Source organism: Oncorhynchus masou, chromosome 11, assembly GCF_036934945.1.
Source record: "Oncorhynchus masou masou isolate Uvic2021 chromosome 11, UVic_Omas_1.1, whole genome shotgun sequence".
NCBI lineage: Eukaryota > Metazoa > Chordata > Actinopteri > Salmoniformes > Salmonidae > Oncorhynchus > Oncorhynchus masou.
In genome coordinates, this window is record NC_088222.1 from 50,987,185 (window position 1) to 51,001,625 (window position 14,441).

General features: G+C 41.5%; 1 protein-coding gene and 1 pseudogene across 3 annotated transcripts in view; one reads left to right on the forward strand and one right to left on the reverse strand.

Annotated features, from left to right (window-relative positions):
* The window catches only part of shroom1 (shroom family member 1), a 49,445-nt gene extending 42,674 nt beyond the window's left edge, over positions 1 to 6,771 (forward strand). For 2 of the 3 annotated variants that reach the window (XM_064978752.1, XM_064978753.1), the window contains exons 4-8: positions 999 to 1,613; positions 1,758 to 2,345; positions 2,609 to 2,714; positions 3,005 to 3,277; positions 3,988 to 6,771. In XM_064978752.1, coding sequence (XP_064834824.1) covers positions 999 to 1,613; positions 1,758 to 2,345; positions 2,609 to 2,714; positions 3,005 to 3,277; positions 3,988 to 4,320 — 1,915 coding nt within the window. In that variant the 3' untranslated portion in view covers positions 4,321 to 6,771. The remainder of the gene's footprint in view (positions 1 to 998; positions 1,614 to 1,757; positions 2,346 to 2,608; positions 2,715 to 3,004; positions 3,278 to 3,987) is intronic. The other variant, XM_064978754.1, reaches the window with a different exon arrangement.
* A 1,911-nt stretch (positions 6,772 to 8,682) lies between these two features.
* On the reverse strand, positions 8,683 to 13,794 carry LOC135547884 (ankyrin repeat domain-containing protein SOWAHA-like; annotated as a pseudogene).
* Between the last annotated feature and the right edge of the window lie 647 nt (positions 13,795 to 14,441).

The window sequence follows — 14,441 nt, forward strand, 5'->3', positions numbered from 1 at the left end:
GTGAAGACATCACAACTATGAAATAACACATATGGAATCATGTAGTAACCAAAAAAGTGTTCAACAAATCAAAATATATGTTGTATTTTATATTCTTCAAAGAAGCCACCCTTTGCCTTGATGAAAGCTTTGCACAAATGTTTTGTTGTGCCGCGAGACAATCCTATCTCGGAGCTCTTCGGACAATTCCTTCGACCTCATGGCTTGGTTTATGCTTTGATATGCGCTGTCAAGTGTGGGACCTTATATAGACAGGTGTGTGCCTTTCCAAATCATGTCCAATCAATTGAATTTACCACAGGTGGACTCCAATCAAGTTGTAGAAACATCTCAAGGATGATCAATGGAAACAGGATGCATCTGACCTTAATTTTGTGTTTTATAGCAAATTTTCTGAATATTTATGTAAATAAGGTATTTCTGTTTTTTTATTTTAATACATTTGAAAAATATTCTAATAACCTGTTTTCGCTTTTTCATGGTGGGGTATTGTGTGTAGATTGCTGAGGATTTTTATTTCATCCATTTGGTTGTAATGTAACAAAATGTGGAAAAAGTCAAGTGGTCTGAGTACTTTCCGAAGGCACTGTATGTAAATGAGATACTTCAGTATTTAATTTTCAATAAAATAAAAAGAAATGTCTAAAAACATGTTATCACTGTCATTATGGGGTATTGTGTGTAGATTGGATGAGAAAAAAATATTTGGAATTCAGGCTGTAACACAACATATTGTGAAATATGTCGAGGGGTGTAGATACATTGTGAAGGCACTGTATACCATGCCAACATCCTATTCTGAGAAGTATATAGATGTAACACTCAAGATAAACATTAGACCTACATTACAACTATATTCAGGGAGTCTTTTTCTAAACTAGTGTTTTTTAATCAGCTATTATTAGGGTAAGATAAGAACATACCATATCTGAGGGGAAACTGGCACGCCAGTCTCCAAAGCATCTGAATCTCATCACAATCTCTGTGTTCTTTTTCAGTACTCAGACTCAGGGGCCAGTAGATGAGGAGACGGTGGTAATGAGGAGAGGCCAGGCCATGTCGGTCCCTGAGGGTCAGCGGGTCCGGGTGGTGGCCCAGCGGGGAAAGTCCATGGAGGAGCTGGGTATGTCCCAGGTCAGCCACTCTCTGGTCCTCAATAAGAGCTCTGAGCAGCTGGACCAGCTCTGCAGTAGGCAGGGCCCAGGACCAGGCCAGGAGAAGAGGATTGTCTCATTCTTTGGCGAGGGCCAGGAGAAAGCCCAGAGGCAGACCAAGAGGAAGCCCCTCTTCAAGCAGGAATCTGCACCACAGCTGGGCAGTGAGGAAGACAAAGAGGAGATGACTAAAAGCACCAGAGAGTCTAGTGAGTCTGTCTCCCCTGCATGGAGAATCTCGTCTCGGGTCAGGACTCGCTCAGACGGCTCCCCCAGATCATATGACTTTGGCCCCCTCGTTAAAGATGAGATCGAGACCACTGAGCTCTCCTGCGATGTCCCACTCCCACCGTCCCATAACAGTCAGGAGTCCAGTGAGAGAGCGGTCAAGTCTACCTCAACTTCTCCCTCCATACCCACAAATCCCAGGGGCACTAGAGAGAGCAAGACTGGCTCCAGGTAGGTGGCCATATAATGATAAAGTGACCCTCACTCAGCATATGATATTCTCATAATTTAAATCAATGTTACTGTATAAATGGCTATTTATCACTGTTGATATTATTTGAATAATTCCATTTTCTAATGTCTTTCTCATTCCAGCAGAGTGAAGACAGCCCGTCCTTTACACCACTCTGTGGTGAGAGAGCAGTCAGTGGACGAGCCCAGTGTGAGTCCCAAGTCCCCTCAGGAAGTCTCCCTGAGCTGTGGAGTCACCACAGACCCCACTCTGTGGATCATACCACCTGAACCAGGGAGCAAAGACGAGGGCGAGGACCCAGCACTTTCTGATAATCTGGCCGAGGGAGAAACTCCAAATCTAGCCCCTGCTTCGGCAGCTTGTGAGCCCCTTACAATTTCCTCCTCCACCACACCAGTCCCTGACACTGACACTTCCCAGAGTGGGGAGGGCGAGCAACCAGAGGAAAAAAAGGAAACCAATGCAGTGGAGGGGGAGACCCCAGCAGGCGAGACAGAGAGCCCAGAAAAAACACCCACCACAGAGGAGTCAAAGTGGGAGGAGCTGGTGGAGGAGGTGGTCACAGCGGACCAATCGCTGGCTCGGGTGCTGCACCCGTTGACCAATCGTAAGACGGCGTTGATGCTAATGGAGCGTCTACTGTCGGAGGACACTCTGCTGATGGAGGAGCACTATAAGAAGAAGCAGGAGCAGAGAGACGCTGCAGACAGGTGACTCTCATTATTAGACACATTATACTGTACCGGTTCAGGTGTCTGATGGCCACACCCTCGATCAGCAGGTGCCATGTTACCTGCTGTTATGTCAACGCGCCTAGATATCTGCTTCCAAATTGCACTAGATTGAGAGACACGTGAAAAAGACAATCTCATGGCTAAAGGCCGATGAACATCTTTCCAAGGTTAATCTCATCCATATGCATCACTATCATCAGTATCATGCCCGTGTCTTTTTCCACTCTCTCTACCTGAAGCTCTGAAGCGGTGGATGACCCTGAAGCACGTCCCACATCTCCTGACGATGATCAAATCCAACCCCAACCAGAGCCACTGAGCAAGGCGGATGTCACAGAGAAGAAGGTCATTATTGCTTTTCAGCTCTGCATTATGTTTTTTGTTGTTGTAATAGAAGTGGGTTTACTTTATCTCTGCCAGTTGATGATGTCATCTTCATATCATCTGGATGCAGTTTAACTAAGCAGGTTTGGCATCACCTGATAAAGTCTGCCCTGATTATTGAGATGCCAGATAAACTGTCAGACTCTTATCTTATTTCCTGTTTGTTTTGAGCTGACCATAAAGAGCCCAAAAGCACAATGTCATGTATAATGTTCTCTCTCAAACTCACCAATTCCCTCCCCTTCCTACAGAGGCTGCTGGTGGTGTGTATTGAGAAGCGCCTGCGGGCCCTGGAGGAGCCCTGTGGTGCCCTGCAGGTGGAGGTGCATGAGAATGGGGTGCGGGGCGAGGCCGTGGAGGCCCTGGTTCGGGAGCGGTGTACGCCTGTGGAGCTTGAGCGCTACGGCCTGTTCATCGGAGACCTGGAACGCGTGGTCAGCCTGCTGCTGTGTCTGTCCTCTCGGCTGGCCCGCGTGCAGAATGCCCTGAGCACCGTGGACCAGCACACAGACGAAGAGGAGAAGGTGAGAGAGATCAAACATGCAACGTACAAACATGCTGGTTGAAAAAAAGCATCTTATCTGAGCAATTGTGAGAAATGAAGAGGGATTGTTGATGTTGTTTATTTGATTGATTGCCTTTATTAGGTTTTGTAATGAACATGTTGACAGTGTTTCTCAGCTGAATATGTACTTTTCAGTCAATTCCTAATAAGATGTTATGATTAGACTGCAGCGTACATCACCTGATGTCATGTGATTCCCCTATGATTATCTCCACAATAGTTTCTTGCTAAATGTTCTAGTTTTGTGTGCTTCAAATTTGCTTCAGTGCCCATGCTAAATTCTGATGTTTTGTTGTTTCCCTGGATCTTCATATTTGTATTCAATGGGCTCATAGTTGAAATATTTCTATGAATTTCACATTGACTGCCCTTTGTATTGAGCGTGTTTTAGTGGCTTGTGTTTTCTGCTGCTATCAGCAGTGCTGGTATTTACAATGAGTCACCGAAACTCCAAACCAGTTTCGATGCAAATTTCTATCTGTCCTGCCCTCTGTCGACAAAAAGAAATACTGCATCACTTTACTGTGGAACTGCAACATGAGCTTACTTGACTGGCAGTTTCTCCATAACAGCTGACCACAAAATGCCTTTCCGTAAACACTACTAGTACACATTGGATAATGATGAAACATTTAGGGAATAATCCAACCTTTTTTAATCCCTTGGCAGGATTCTCTGGACAACCGTCACCGTCTGCTGTGCAAGCAGTGGGAGGACGCCAAAGACCTGAAGGACAACCTGGACAGACGGGAGAGGATGGTGTCTAACTTCCTGTCTCGCTGCCTGACGGCCGAGCAGCTACAGGACTACCAGCACTTCGTCCAGACCAAGGCCTCGCTCCTCATCAGGACGAAGGACCTGGACGAGAGGCAGCGTCTGGGGGAAGAGCAGCTGGAGTCCCTGCTCAACACCCTCCCTCCCTGGGGACCACCATCAGGACCCCATCCTAGTCTATCATCTCCCCTAGCTGTCCATCAACTCTCTGGGGTTATAGAGCCCTGAATCGCCTCTGCTTCATCCATCCTGGGCTGTCACCAGCCAGCAAAATGACATGGATGTCTGTAAAAAAATAAAATGAAAAAAGGAGTCCCTCAGTCTCCATCTGTCCATATGTATGTATGTATAAGGAATATTTGTGTGCCTTTAGAGGGGTGTAGAAGTTAGGACTACAGTGTGGAATGTTCAGTATATCTATTATCACTATAATTGTATGTCCTTTTCACCTCCGCCTGTGACTTTGAAAAACATTATAAGCTTTAAGATTGTATTCTGGCCTGGAAGTAGTCTTGTTGATCAATCATACTGTACTGTATGTGTCTGTCTGAAGCCTGGTGAGTGAGGATAGCCTAATAAGGTTGCTAAAATACTGTATATCTCAGTAGGTGGTAGATTTAACCTCCTTATGTTTTTTTTTTTTACGCGTTTAAAATGAAGGCACTATAGATGAAAACCAAAAAGGTGAATGAAAAAAAGCACTTTGATATGTAACTGCACATTTCTGTTTTCTCTTGAAAACACTGAATTCAAAAGCTAAGCCTTACTCCATCCAATGTTGTTTTTTCAACTGGTTTATATAGGAAGTTTAGGAAGTTGGTGGCACCTTAATTGGGGAGAACAGGCTCGTGGTAATGGTTGGGGTGGTTTCCATGTGTTTGATGCCATTCCATTCGCTCCATTTCAGCCATTATTATGAGCCGTCTTCCCCTAAGCAGCCTCCACTGGTGGTATGTATATGACATTCAACGATACCAATTATGTACAGTATAGCCCACTGCAATTTAGGCTACAGATGTTATGTCTTATTGTTTCATGCTGACAAAGTGCCACCAAAGAGGTGAACCTTTTAAAAAGATATTAAGCATTTCCATTCCAGATCATAAAAAAAAAAAAAAAAATCCTTTGTATCTGACAAACTACGCTGACTTGAAATTATACAAGAATTAAATGACCAAGAACTTAACTCTCTTTCCTTTACCTCCTTCCACTAGACTGTTTATTAGGCTCTCTCACAGTACTCTAGAAGTAGTGAATCTGTTCTCGCTCGAGTAATAGTTTTAATGGAATCCTTGTGGTGGCCTTCAATGTCAACATTCCCCAGGAAAAGCCTTCATGAGGCATGCCTATTTATTTGTTTTGACTTATGTGGATATGCACAACCACAAATCTTGAATTTTCGACCTTTTGTTTTGCATAATAATGGAAAAAAAATATGAATGCATAATAATGTTTGCTTCGTGTTCTTTGGTCCTTGTATGATGTTGATTTCTGTTTTGCTATGATCAATATTGTTTGAATATTTGACCAAGTGGAATACACAGCGTTGTTATGATCCTGTGCTAAATGATGATCCAGCAGAGCTTACTTACATCACTGCTTCCCTCTGATTGATAGTGTATGTGTTCATTGTGAGGGGATTAGGATGAGAGAAACCTTTTCCTGTTTAAGTAACAGTACCGTGTGTTTGCTTTGTGTTCTTTAGTCCTTGTTTGTTTGCCCAATCCTATTAATTCACAGATGAATATTGTTATTATTGCTCTCATACCTGTGCTCGTGTACTATATTACTATATAACGTTCACCCACGAGTGGATCTTCTGTTTGAGGACTTCCTCAGGCGTTGATGGTTGCAGAACGGAAAGAAGAAGAAAGAATGTCAATGTAATGTTCATCGGCAGAATGGATTCTTTTTTTGCGAAATAATGAAGAGAGAACACAAACAATGTACATTTCCACAAAATATTCTAATGTACACTGCTCAACTCTCTCACTCTACACATTTCTCTGGAGATTTACGGCGATGTCCATTTCAGTTTGCTAAACAAATATGTGTTTTGTTTTGGCCTTTGTATAGAGGACAGCCACAAAGGTGAAGTGGGATTCTGCCTCAGAGCCTCGTTGTTTATATGGCCTGAAGGAATTGCTGAGACATGCGAAAGATCTGTCCCTGGAAACCGAGGCAGAGCGTCACCAACAGAAAGGACATTCTTGCTTTCGACAGACCCGTGCTATTTCCTGCTATGTATATAAACATATTATTGTTAGTAACTTATCACTTATTTTTACCCATTTGTCAAAAAGTGTTAATAAATATCCCACAACAGGACTGATGTTTTGAAACAGGTATTGTTTGTTTAGTGGGGGGTAGGGTTTTGCAATCTGGAATGGGATCCATTTAGAAAGGATAATCACAACGAATGACACGTTTATTGGTTTTCAATCAATCCCAGTCTTGGGATGACCATATGGGCCTTTGTATTTCCTCTGCCTGTCTTCATTGTGTCTGACTCACTGTCACCTCCCTGTGTTGTGTTTTGTTTGCCTTGTGGAAAGTTTTCTTAATTTGTTGCTTGAAATTGTCATGACATTTGTTATATTGTGAATAAATTAAACATTCTCCTTCCACCAAACCGTTCGCTATATCTGAATAAAAATGGCCTAAGGTACATCTAACTCATTTTATGCTTCTTGAAACATCTTTTGAAACAACAGATTCATAATGTTAGCAGATGTTAATGTCTTCACTAATATGGTATGTGTTATATGGAGAGGCTGATGAGCTCAAATTCAGTGGGATTGGATCGGCTTGTTGAAGGGAGGCGTCTCCCCATGTCCTCTGGCCTCGTTAGCAGCTCTGATGGAATGCTGCCCAGTTTGTTTGTGAACAACAACAAACGCCTATTATGAGGCATTGAATGTTTGAGAAAAAACAGGATTCTTTTGGCACATTCCTCCAGAAACCAAGAGAGAGATGCCAGAACTCAGCATTAACTAACTTCCAATAGCAAAATACTTTTCGTCGGACACCCAAGGTTACTAGAGAAGGTCAAGCTAAGCATATGCATATTTTAGTAAACAAGGACATAAAACTAAATTGGATTTTACAATTGAGAGACATTTACAACATACAAGGATCGCAAAACCTGTGTTATACAGATCTCATATGCAAGCTACTGTAGTGTGGGTAGTGGTCCAGTCAATATTCAGGCTACAGTAGTGTGGGACTGTGGGTAATGGTCCAAAAAGTGTTGTGTAATAAAAGACAGTGACGAGTCATTCGTGTGACTGTGTCCTCGCCCCTGGCCCTGCTGCAGTGGGAACATTTGTTCCAGCCCTGGGGTGAGAATTGGCTTGACGCAGACATTTCACTGCGAAGGAGGTGACATCATGAGAGGGGCAGAGACACAGCTTGAGTAAGCCTGTTCACTTCTCATCTCTTCAGCCTCAGGGTCCCAGGCTGACATTAGCACATGCTCAGTTAGCTGAATCATAATCTCATGCTGCCTATATGAAGCCACGAAACCAACAAATGGAGATATTTCACATGCTGATATTTGGGATGCCAGAGTTCAGTAGATGGTTTTTATCTTCATGAAATATAGTTTTTTCCTAACACTGGCAAATTACATTATTATTAGTAAGGTATGTACTGTACGAGAGCAATAACACAGATTAAAGACAAAAGGCATGTCATTTGAGATTTCATAAGTATGTCTTTGCATTTTACCAACTCAACCCTTTAACAGTTTATCACTATTTACTCATCATAACACATTCATACTACAGGAATCTTGGAACAGTTAGGCCACGTACTCTTGTTCATTTTCACAATTATTCAGTACAACAGCCTCTTCCCACAAATGTATTTCTTAGAAAGAAAATCAATCGAAAATTACCTATAATATATTTCAAAGTTCAACAACTATACAGGGAAATTATTATACAAATGGAAATCACCAACACTGAGAGTGAAGGCACTATAAATGTCCAGGCATGATGCCATATTCATACCCTATTCTGAAGAAGGACTTCATGTTAATCACATGTTTAATACAGGAACACAATAATGTTTAAATGGATTCCTAATCTGTTGTTGAAATGGTCATGTACAGATTTAGTTTGACAAGGATCTGCTGAAATGTACATTGAATCCCATTAGTATGTCATGCATTACGAATTCAATATGAAATAAAACGTGACACACCATGAGATACACTAAGAATGCAATGTACATGACACAACAGAGAGTACCACATTTTACAAGTTACTTACTATACCTCCTATCCTGAGAATATGTTTTCTTGAGGTTTGACTGCTTAGAAGGGAGAGGACTGGAATGATATGCTGGTTGCTCTTGTTGATTTATGAAAATTAAGTTCAACACAACTGAATAAAACCCTTATGTACATACTGTACCCCCATATGTTCCTTCCTCTTATACCCCTATATTGTCATCTCTAAATCAGAGTCAAAATCCTCAAAAGCACACATGATTAAATAGATTTCATGCAAAATATAATAGCCTATTATTGCAGTTCATATCAGACTCATGTCACTTAAATACATCAGAGGTGGCTCTGTGCATGGATTAACTTTCATCTCTCTCATCCCTCGGGTCGTCACCCAGCGAATAAAAAGTGGGTCTTTGCTTGTGCTTTTTCTTTTTTGAAGAGATGACTTATCGTATGCAAGCCTTTGGAGAGTTCTGGGAAGTTATCTAGCTCCTCCCTTTCCAGTTGGATAACTTCCTGGGGCTGGACATTAGGTTCACCAAGTAGCTCCCTCACCTCAGCAGAAATCCCTTTGTGTAGGTAGTGATATGGCTTCTTCCCACAATTGTCTCTTTGTCTCTGTTATTCACATCCGCTCCATATTCATGCACCAGCATGGCCAACACAAACTCCTGGTCATACAATGCAGCAATGTGCAGTGGCGTGTACCCTCCATATGTCCTGGCAGTGACGTCGAGGTCCAATCCACCTTGCCTGGATTTGTCGATGATCTTACCCACCATCTCACTGTTGCCCAGTGGAGGGCTGCGAAACCAGACATGAAGTCCTTCTTCTCTGCCAGCTGTGTGTCTCAGAGGAGCAGGCCGTACACCTAACTCCAATGTCCAGCAGCAGATCTCACTAGCCACTCGTGCTCTGCCTTTTCCAGGGGGACTGTGGATGTGTACTTAAGCTCCTCCGAGGGTTTGGTCATCTTGACAGCCCTCTTTGGTATGGCCGAGCTCAAACCCACACTGTCAGTGGATGGTCTTCTCTTGGTTCTAGAAGAGCTGAAGGCATCTTGGTCAGGTAAGCCTCTCCTTGGAGGGTCATCATCTTCCGATTTTAGTTTATGGATCTCCATTCTGGTTAAGTTTGGAGGCATTTGTAAAGTCAGTGCAAATGGCTTCTGCACATTAGGGTTCTATATCTTCCATGGATACACAGTCCTTCCTGAGGGGCTATATTCTCTCTGTGCATCAGCCGTATGGTCTATGTTGAAATTAAGGGGCCTTGAAGGTTTGATATCCACCTTTTTTAATTCCAGCTCTATAGGTGAATGCACATCACTGTCATTTGAGACGCATTCACTGACACTTGGAATAACAGGTTCTTGGAGGTTTTCAGGACTTGAAGTCTCACTACCTCCACCTTGAGAATGTGCACTGTGCTTGATGTTCCATACAGGTGAGGATTCACCTGGCTCTGGGACCTCTTCACTTACAGACTTTATAACATGTACATAATTTGTTTCTCGTAAACAACTGCTGATTTTTTTTTTTTTAATGGTAATATACCTGACATATTCATTGACTTTCATGACGGCAACAGTGTTGAACTAGAATAGATCTATGTGCTGTTTCTTCTCTGAGGGATCAGCACAGTTCAGGAAACCTTTGAATTTACACAGTAACTCGGAATTCTTCAACAACCCCCTCCTTCTATTAACAGTAAGATAATAGATAGCTTCTTGAGTCAAATCCATTAGGAGCCCTATAACCAAAAATGTAAATTAAGGACGAACGACCGAAAGTGAAAAGTCTTCTCAGACCTGTCAGATATGCAACACCGACAGTTGAAGTTGGAAATTTACATACACATTAGCCAAATACATTCAAACTCAGTTTTTCACAATTACTGACATTTAATCCTAGTAAAAATTCCCTGTTATAGGTCAGTTAGGATCACCACTTTATTTTAAGAATGTAAAATGTCAGAATAATAGTAGAGAATGATTTATTTCAGCTTTCGTTTCATTCATCACATTCCCAGTGGGTCAGAAGTCTATATACATTCAATTAGTATTTGGTAGCATTGCTTTTAAATTGTTTCACTTGGGTCAAACGTTATGGGTAGTTTTCCACAAGCTTTGTCCCGTTCCTCCAGACAGAGCTGATGTAACTGAGTCAGGTTTGTCGGCCTCCTTGCTCACACATGCTTTTTTAGTTCAGTTCAGTTTTCTATAGGTTTGAGGTCAAGGCTTTGTGATGGTCACTCCAATACCTTGACTTTGTTGTCCTGAAGCTATTTTGCCACAACTTTAGAAGTATGTTTGGGGTCATTGTCCATTTTGAAGACCCATTTGCGACCAAGCTTTAACTTCCTGACTGATGTCTTGAGATGTTGCTTCAATATATGAACATTATTTTTCTACCTCATGATGCCATCTATTTTGTGAAGTGCATCAGTCCCTCCTGCAGCAAAGCACCCTCACAACATGATGCTGCCACCCCTGTGCTTCATGGTTGGGATGGTGTTTTTTGGCTTGCAAGCCTCCCCCTTTTTCCTCCAAACATAAAGATGGTCATTATGGCCAAACAGTTCTATTTTGTTTCATCAGACCAGAGGACATTTCTCCAAAAAGTACAATATTTGTCCCCATATGCAGTTGCAAACTGTAGTCTGGCTTTCTTATGGCGGTTATGGAGTATTGGCTTCTTCCTTGCTGAGGTTATGTCGTTAAAGAACTTGTTTTACTGTGGATATAGATACTTTTGTACCTGTCTCCTCTAGCATATTCACAAGGTCCTTTGCTGTTGTTCTGGGATTGATTTGCACTTTTCGCACCAAAGTACCTTCATCTCTAGGAGACAGAACGCGTCTCCTTCCTGAGCGGTGAGACGGCTGCGTGGTCCCATGGTGTTTATATTTGTGTACTATTGTTTGTACAGATGAACAGATGAAATCTTGGCTGATTTCTTTTGATTTTCCCATGATGTCAAGCACTGAGGCACTGAGTTTGAAGGTAGGCCTTGAAATACATCCACAGGTACACCTCCAATTGACGCAAATGATGTCAATTAGCCTATCAGAAGCTTCTAAAACCATGACATAATTTTCTGGAATTTTCCAAGGTGTTTAAAGGCACAGTCAACTTATTGTATGTAAACTTCTGACCCACTAGAATTGTGATACAGTGAGTAATAAGTGAAACAATCTGTCTGTAAACAATTGTTGGAAAAATGTATTGTGTCATGTACAAAGTAAATGTCCTAACCGACTTGCCAAAACTATAGTTTGTTAATAAATAAATAAATAAATGTATGGAGTGGTTGAAAAACGAGTTTTAATGATTCCTACCTAAGTGTATGTAAACTTCCGACTTCAGCTGTACCTACCTGTAGATTCTGGGGACACATGGAAATAATTTTAAAAATATGCTGACTTGTCTTGGGAGGTGGGCTCAGCTAGCCTGTAGTCGTCAGAACATTATATAAATGTTAGCCTACTCCAACATTATTATACGGTTAGCCAACAAAAAGTTTGAAAAAAATACCGAAAACACTAGGGAGTATCTGACCATTCACATACCTATTCCACACATGCATTGAATGCATTGATACATTTAAGTATTACAATATTCTAGGCAAAGGTGATGCAATGTTTCAAAAACAGTAGAAATGCCAGGCAACACTGTTTCAATACCAAAGACACGGGGTGTATTCATTTAGTCTGTTGCAAAAGTAACCTTTTACTCCAAACAGAAAATGTTTTGCAATGAAAACGAGAGTTTTGGACAAATTCAGGTTGGTCCCTCCCATTGATGGTCCCTCCCCGTTTCGTTCTGTTTGTTCTGTTTGCTTCTGTTTGGGTCTTAAAGGCCCAGTGCAGTCATATATTTCCACTCTTTGAGATTTAAATAATACTGTGAAATTGTGAAGATGATGATAATGCCCTTTTAATGTAATAGCTGTTTTAAAAAGACCACCTGCAATACCAGCCTGTTTTGAAGGATGGAGTTTTGGCCTGCCTGGTGACATCACAAGGCAGTAAGTTAGCTAATAGACCAATAGGAAAGAGAGTTCCAAAACTCTCTGCCAATAACATCTAGTTTTCAGTTTCCCCCTCCCCACTCAGACCACTCCAAGACCAATAAGATATTTACAGCAAAAAATGTTTTGTCTTTGTAAGAGGGACATATCCATAGATTTTTGTTGTTGATGTATCTACACTCAAGCTGGGCGATGTTTGTACAATGTTCACATGTAGCCTACACCTGAAGGGATATCCCTTTAAAAAAGAGTGCAGCATTGAAACTGCAGTAAAAGTGCAATAACTGCAGTCGACTGTGGAATTTTGGACGCAGTAATTGCAGAATAACTGCAGTGTACTACATTGTAACTGCAATTATACTGCAGCTACACTGCAAAATTACTGCAGTTTAAAAAAACGGTGTTATTTTGGATGCAGTATTCGCAGCATACTGCAGTTATACTGCACTCTAACTGCAATCTTAAATCATAAGGAATTAGTTCTGGGATTTGTCTGCCAGGAAAGATCTAACAGTGGACATAAGGAGAGATGAGACAAAACTAGCCAATTATAGAATAATGTGTTGAAGGACAGCTGAGCTGATTGAAGACCACTTAGGCTTGTTGATATTGTTTCCACGGTAACAATTGACATGACGTGATGAAACTTTGAAAATAAGTTGCAAGCTACTTTCGTAGCAAGGCGCTGATAAACAAGTGTCTTATGAAACACTTTCCAGACACTGGGTCTTGCTATCTTGCCATAACTGACTTGACAGAGAAATATTAGATAGATATGATGGCCAAGAACTGAAGAACAAGGACATTGAAAATATAAATCTAGCTTGTTTTTTATGCATCGGCAGAACAGAATGGCAGCGTCTCATAGACTCATGGGTGGGGGAGTGTGTCTCTTTGTTAATAGCTGGTGCGCAATCTCTAATATTAAGGAAGTCTCGAGGTTCTGCTTGCCTGAGTTAGAATACTTCATGATAAGCTGTAGACCATACTATTTACCAAGATAATTTTCATCTATATTTTCTGTAGCTGTATATTTACCACCACAAACCGATGCTGGCACTAAGACCGCACTCAACAAGCTATATTGGGCCAGCATTCCGAGTGGCTGGGGATTTTAATGCAGGAAAACTGAAATCCGTTTGACCTAATTTCTACCAGCATGTCATCTGAGTGTGCAAAGCTGTCATCAAGGCAAATGGTGGCTACTTTGAAGAATCTCAAATATAAAATATATTTTGATTTATTTAAAGCTTTTTTGCTTACTACATGATTCCATATGTGCTATTTCATAGTTTTGATGTCTTCACTATTATTCTACAATTTAAAAAATAGTAAAAATAAAGAAAAACCCTTGGATGAGTACGTGTGTCCAAACCTTTGACTGGTACTGTATATGTATTGTACATAGCTATCTAAACTACCTTGTACCCTGCACATCGTCTCGGTACTGGTACTCCTACAGTCGTGGCCAAATGTTTTGAGAATGACACAAATATTTATTTTCACAAAGTTTGCTGCTTCAGTGACTTTAGATATTTTTTGTCAGATGTTACTATGGAATACGGAAGTATAATTACAAGTATTTCATAAGTGTCAAAGGCTTTTATTGAAAATTACATGAAGTTGATGCAAAGAGTTAATATTTGCAGTGTTGACCCTTCTTTTTAAAGACCTCTGCTATCTGCCCTGGCATGCTGTCACTTAACATCTGGGCCACATCCTGACTCATGGCAGCCCATTCTTGCATAATCAATGCTTAGAGTTTGTCAGAATTTGTGGGGTTTTGTTTGTCCACCCACCTCTTGAGGATTGACCACAAGTTCTCAATGGGATTAAGGTCTGGGGAGTTTCCTGGCCATGGACCCAAAATATCAATGTTTTGTTCCCCAAGCCACTTAGTTATCACTTTTGCTTTATGGCAAGGTGCTCCATCATGCTGGAAAGGCATTGTTCGTTACCAAACTGTTCCTGGATGGTTGGGAGAAGTTGCTCTTGGAGAATGTGTTGGTACCATTCTTTATTCATGGCTGTGGCTGTGTTCTTAGGCAAAATTGTGAGTGAGCCCACTCCCTTGGCTGAGGAGC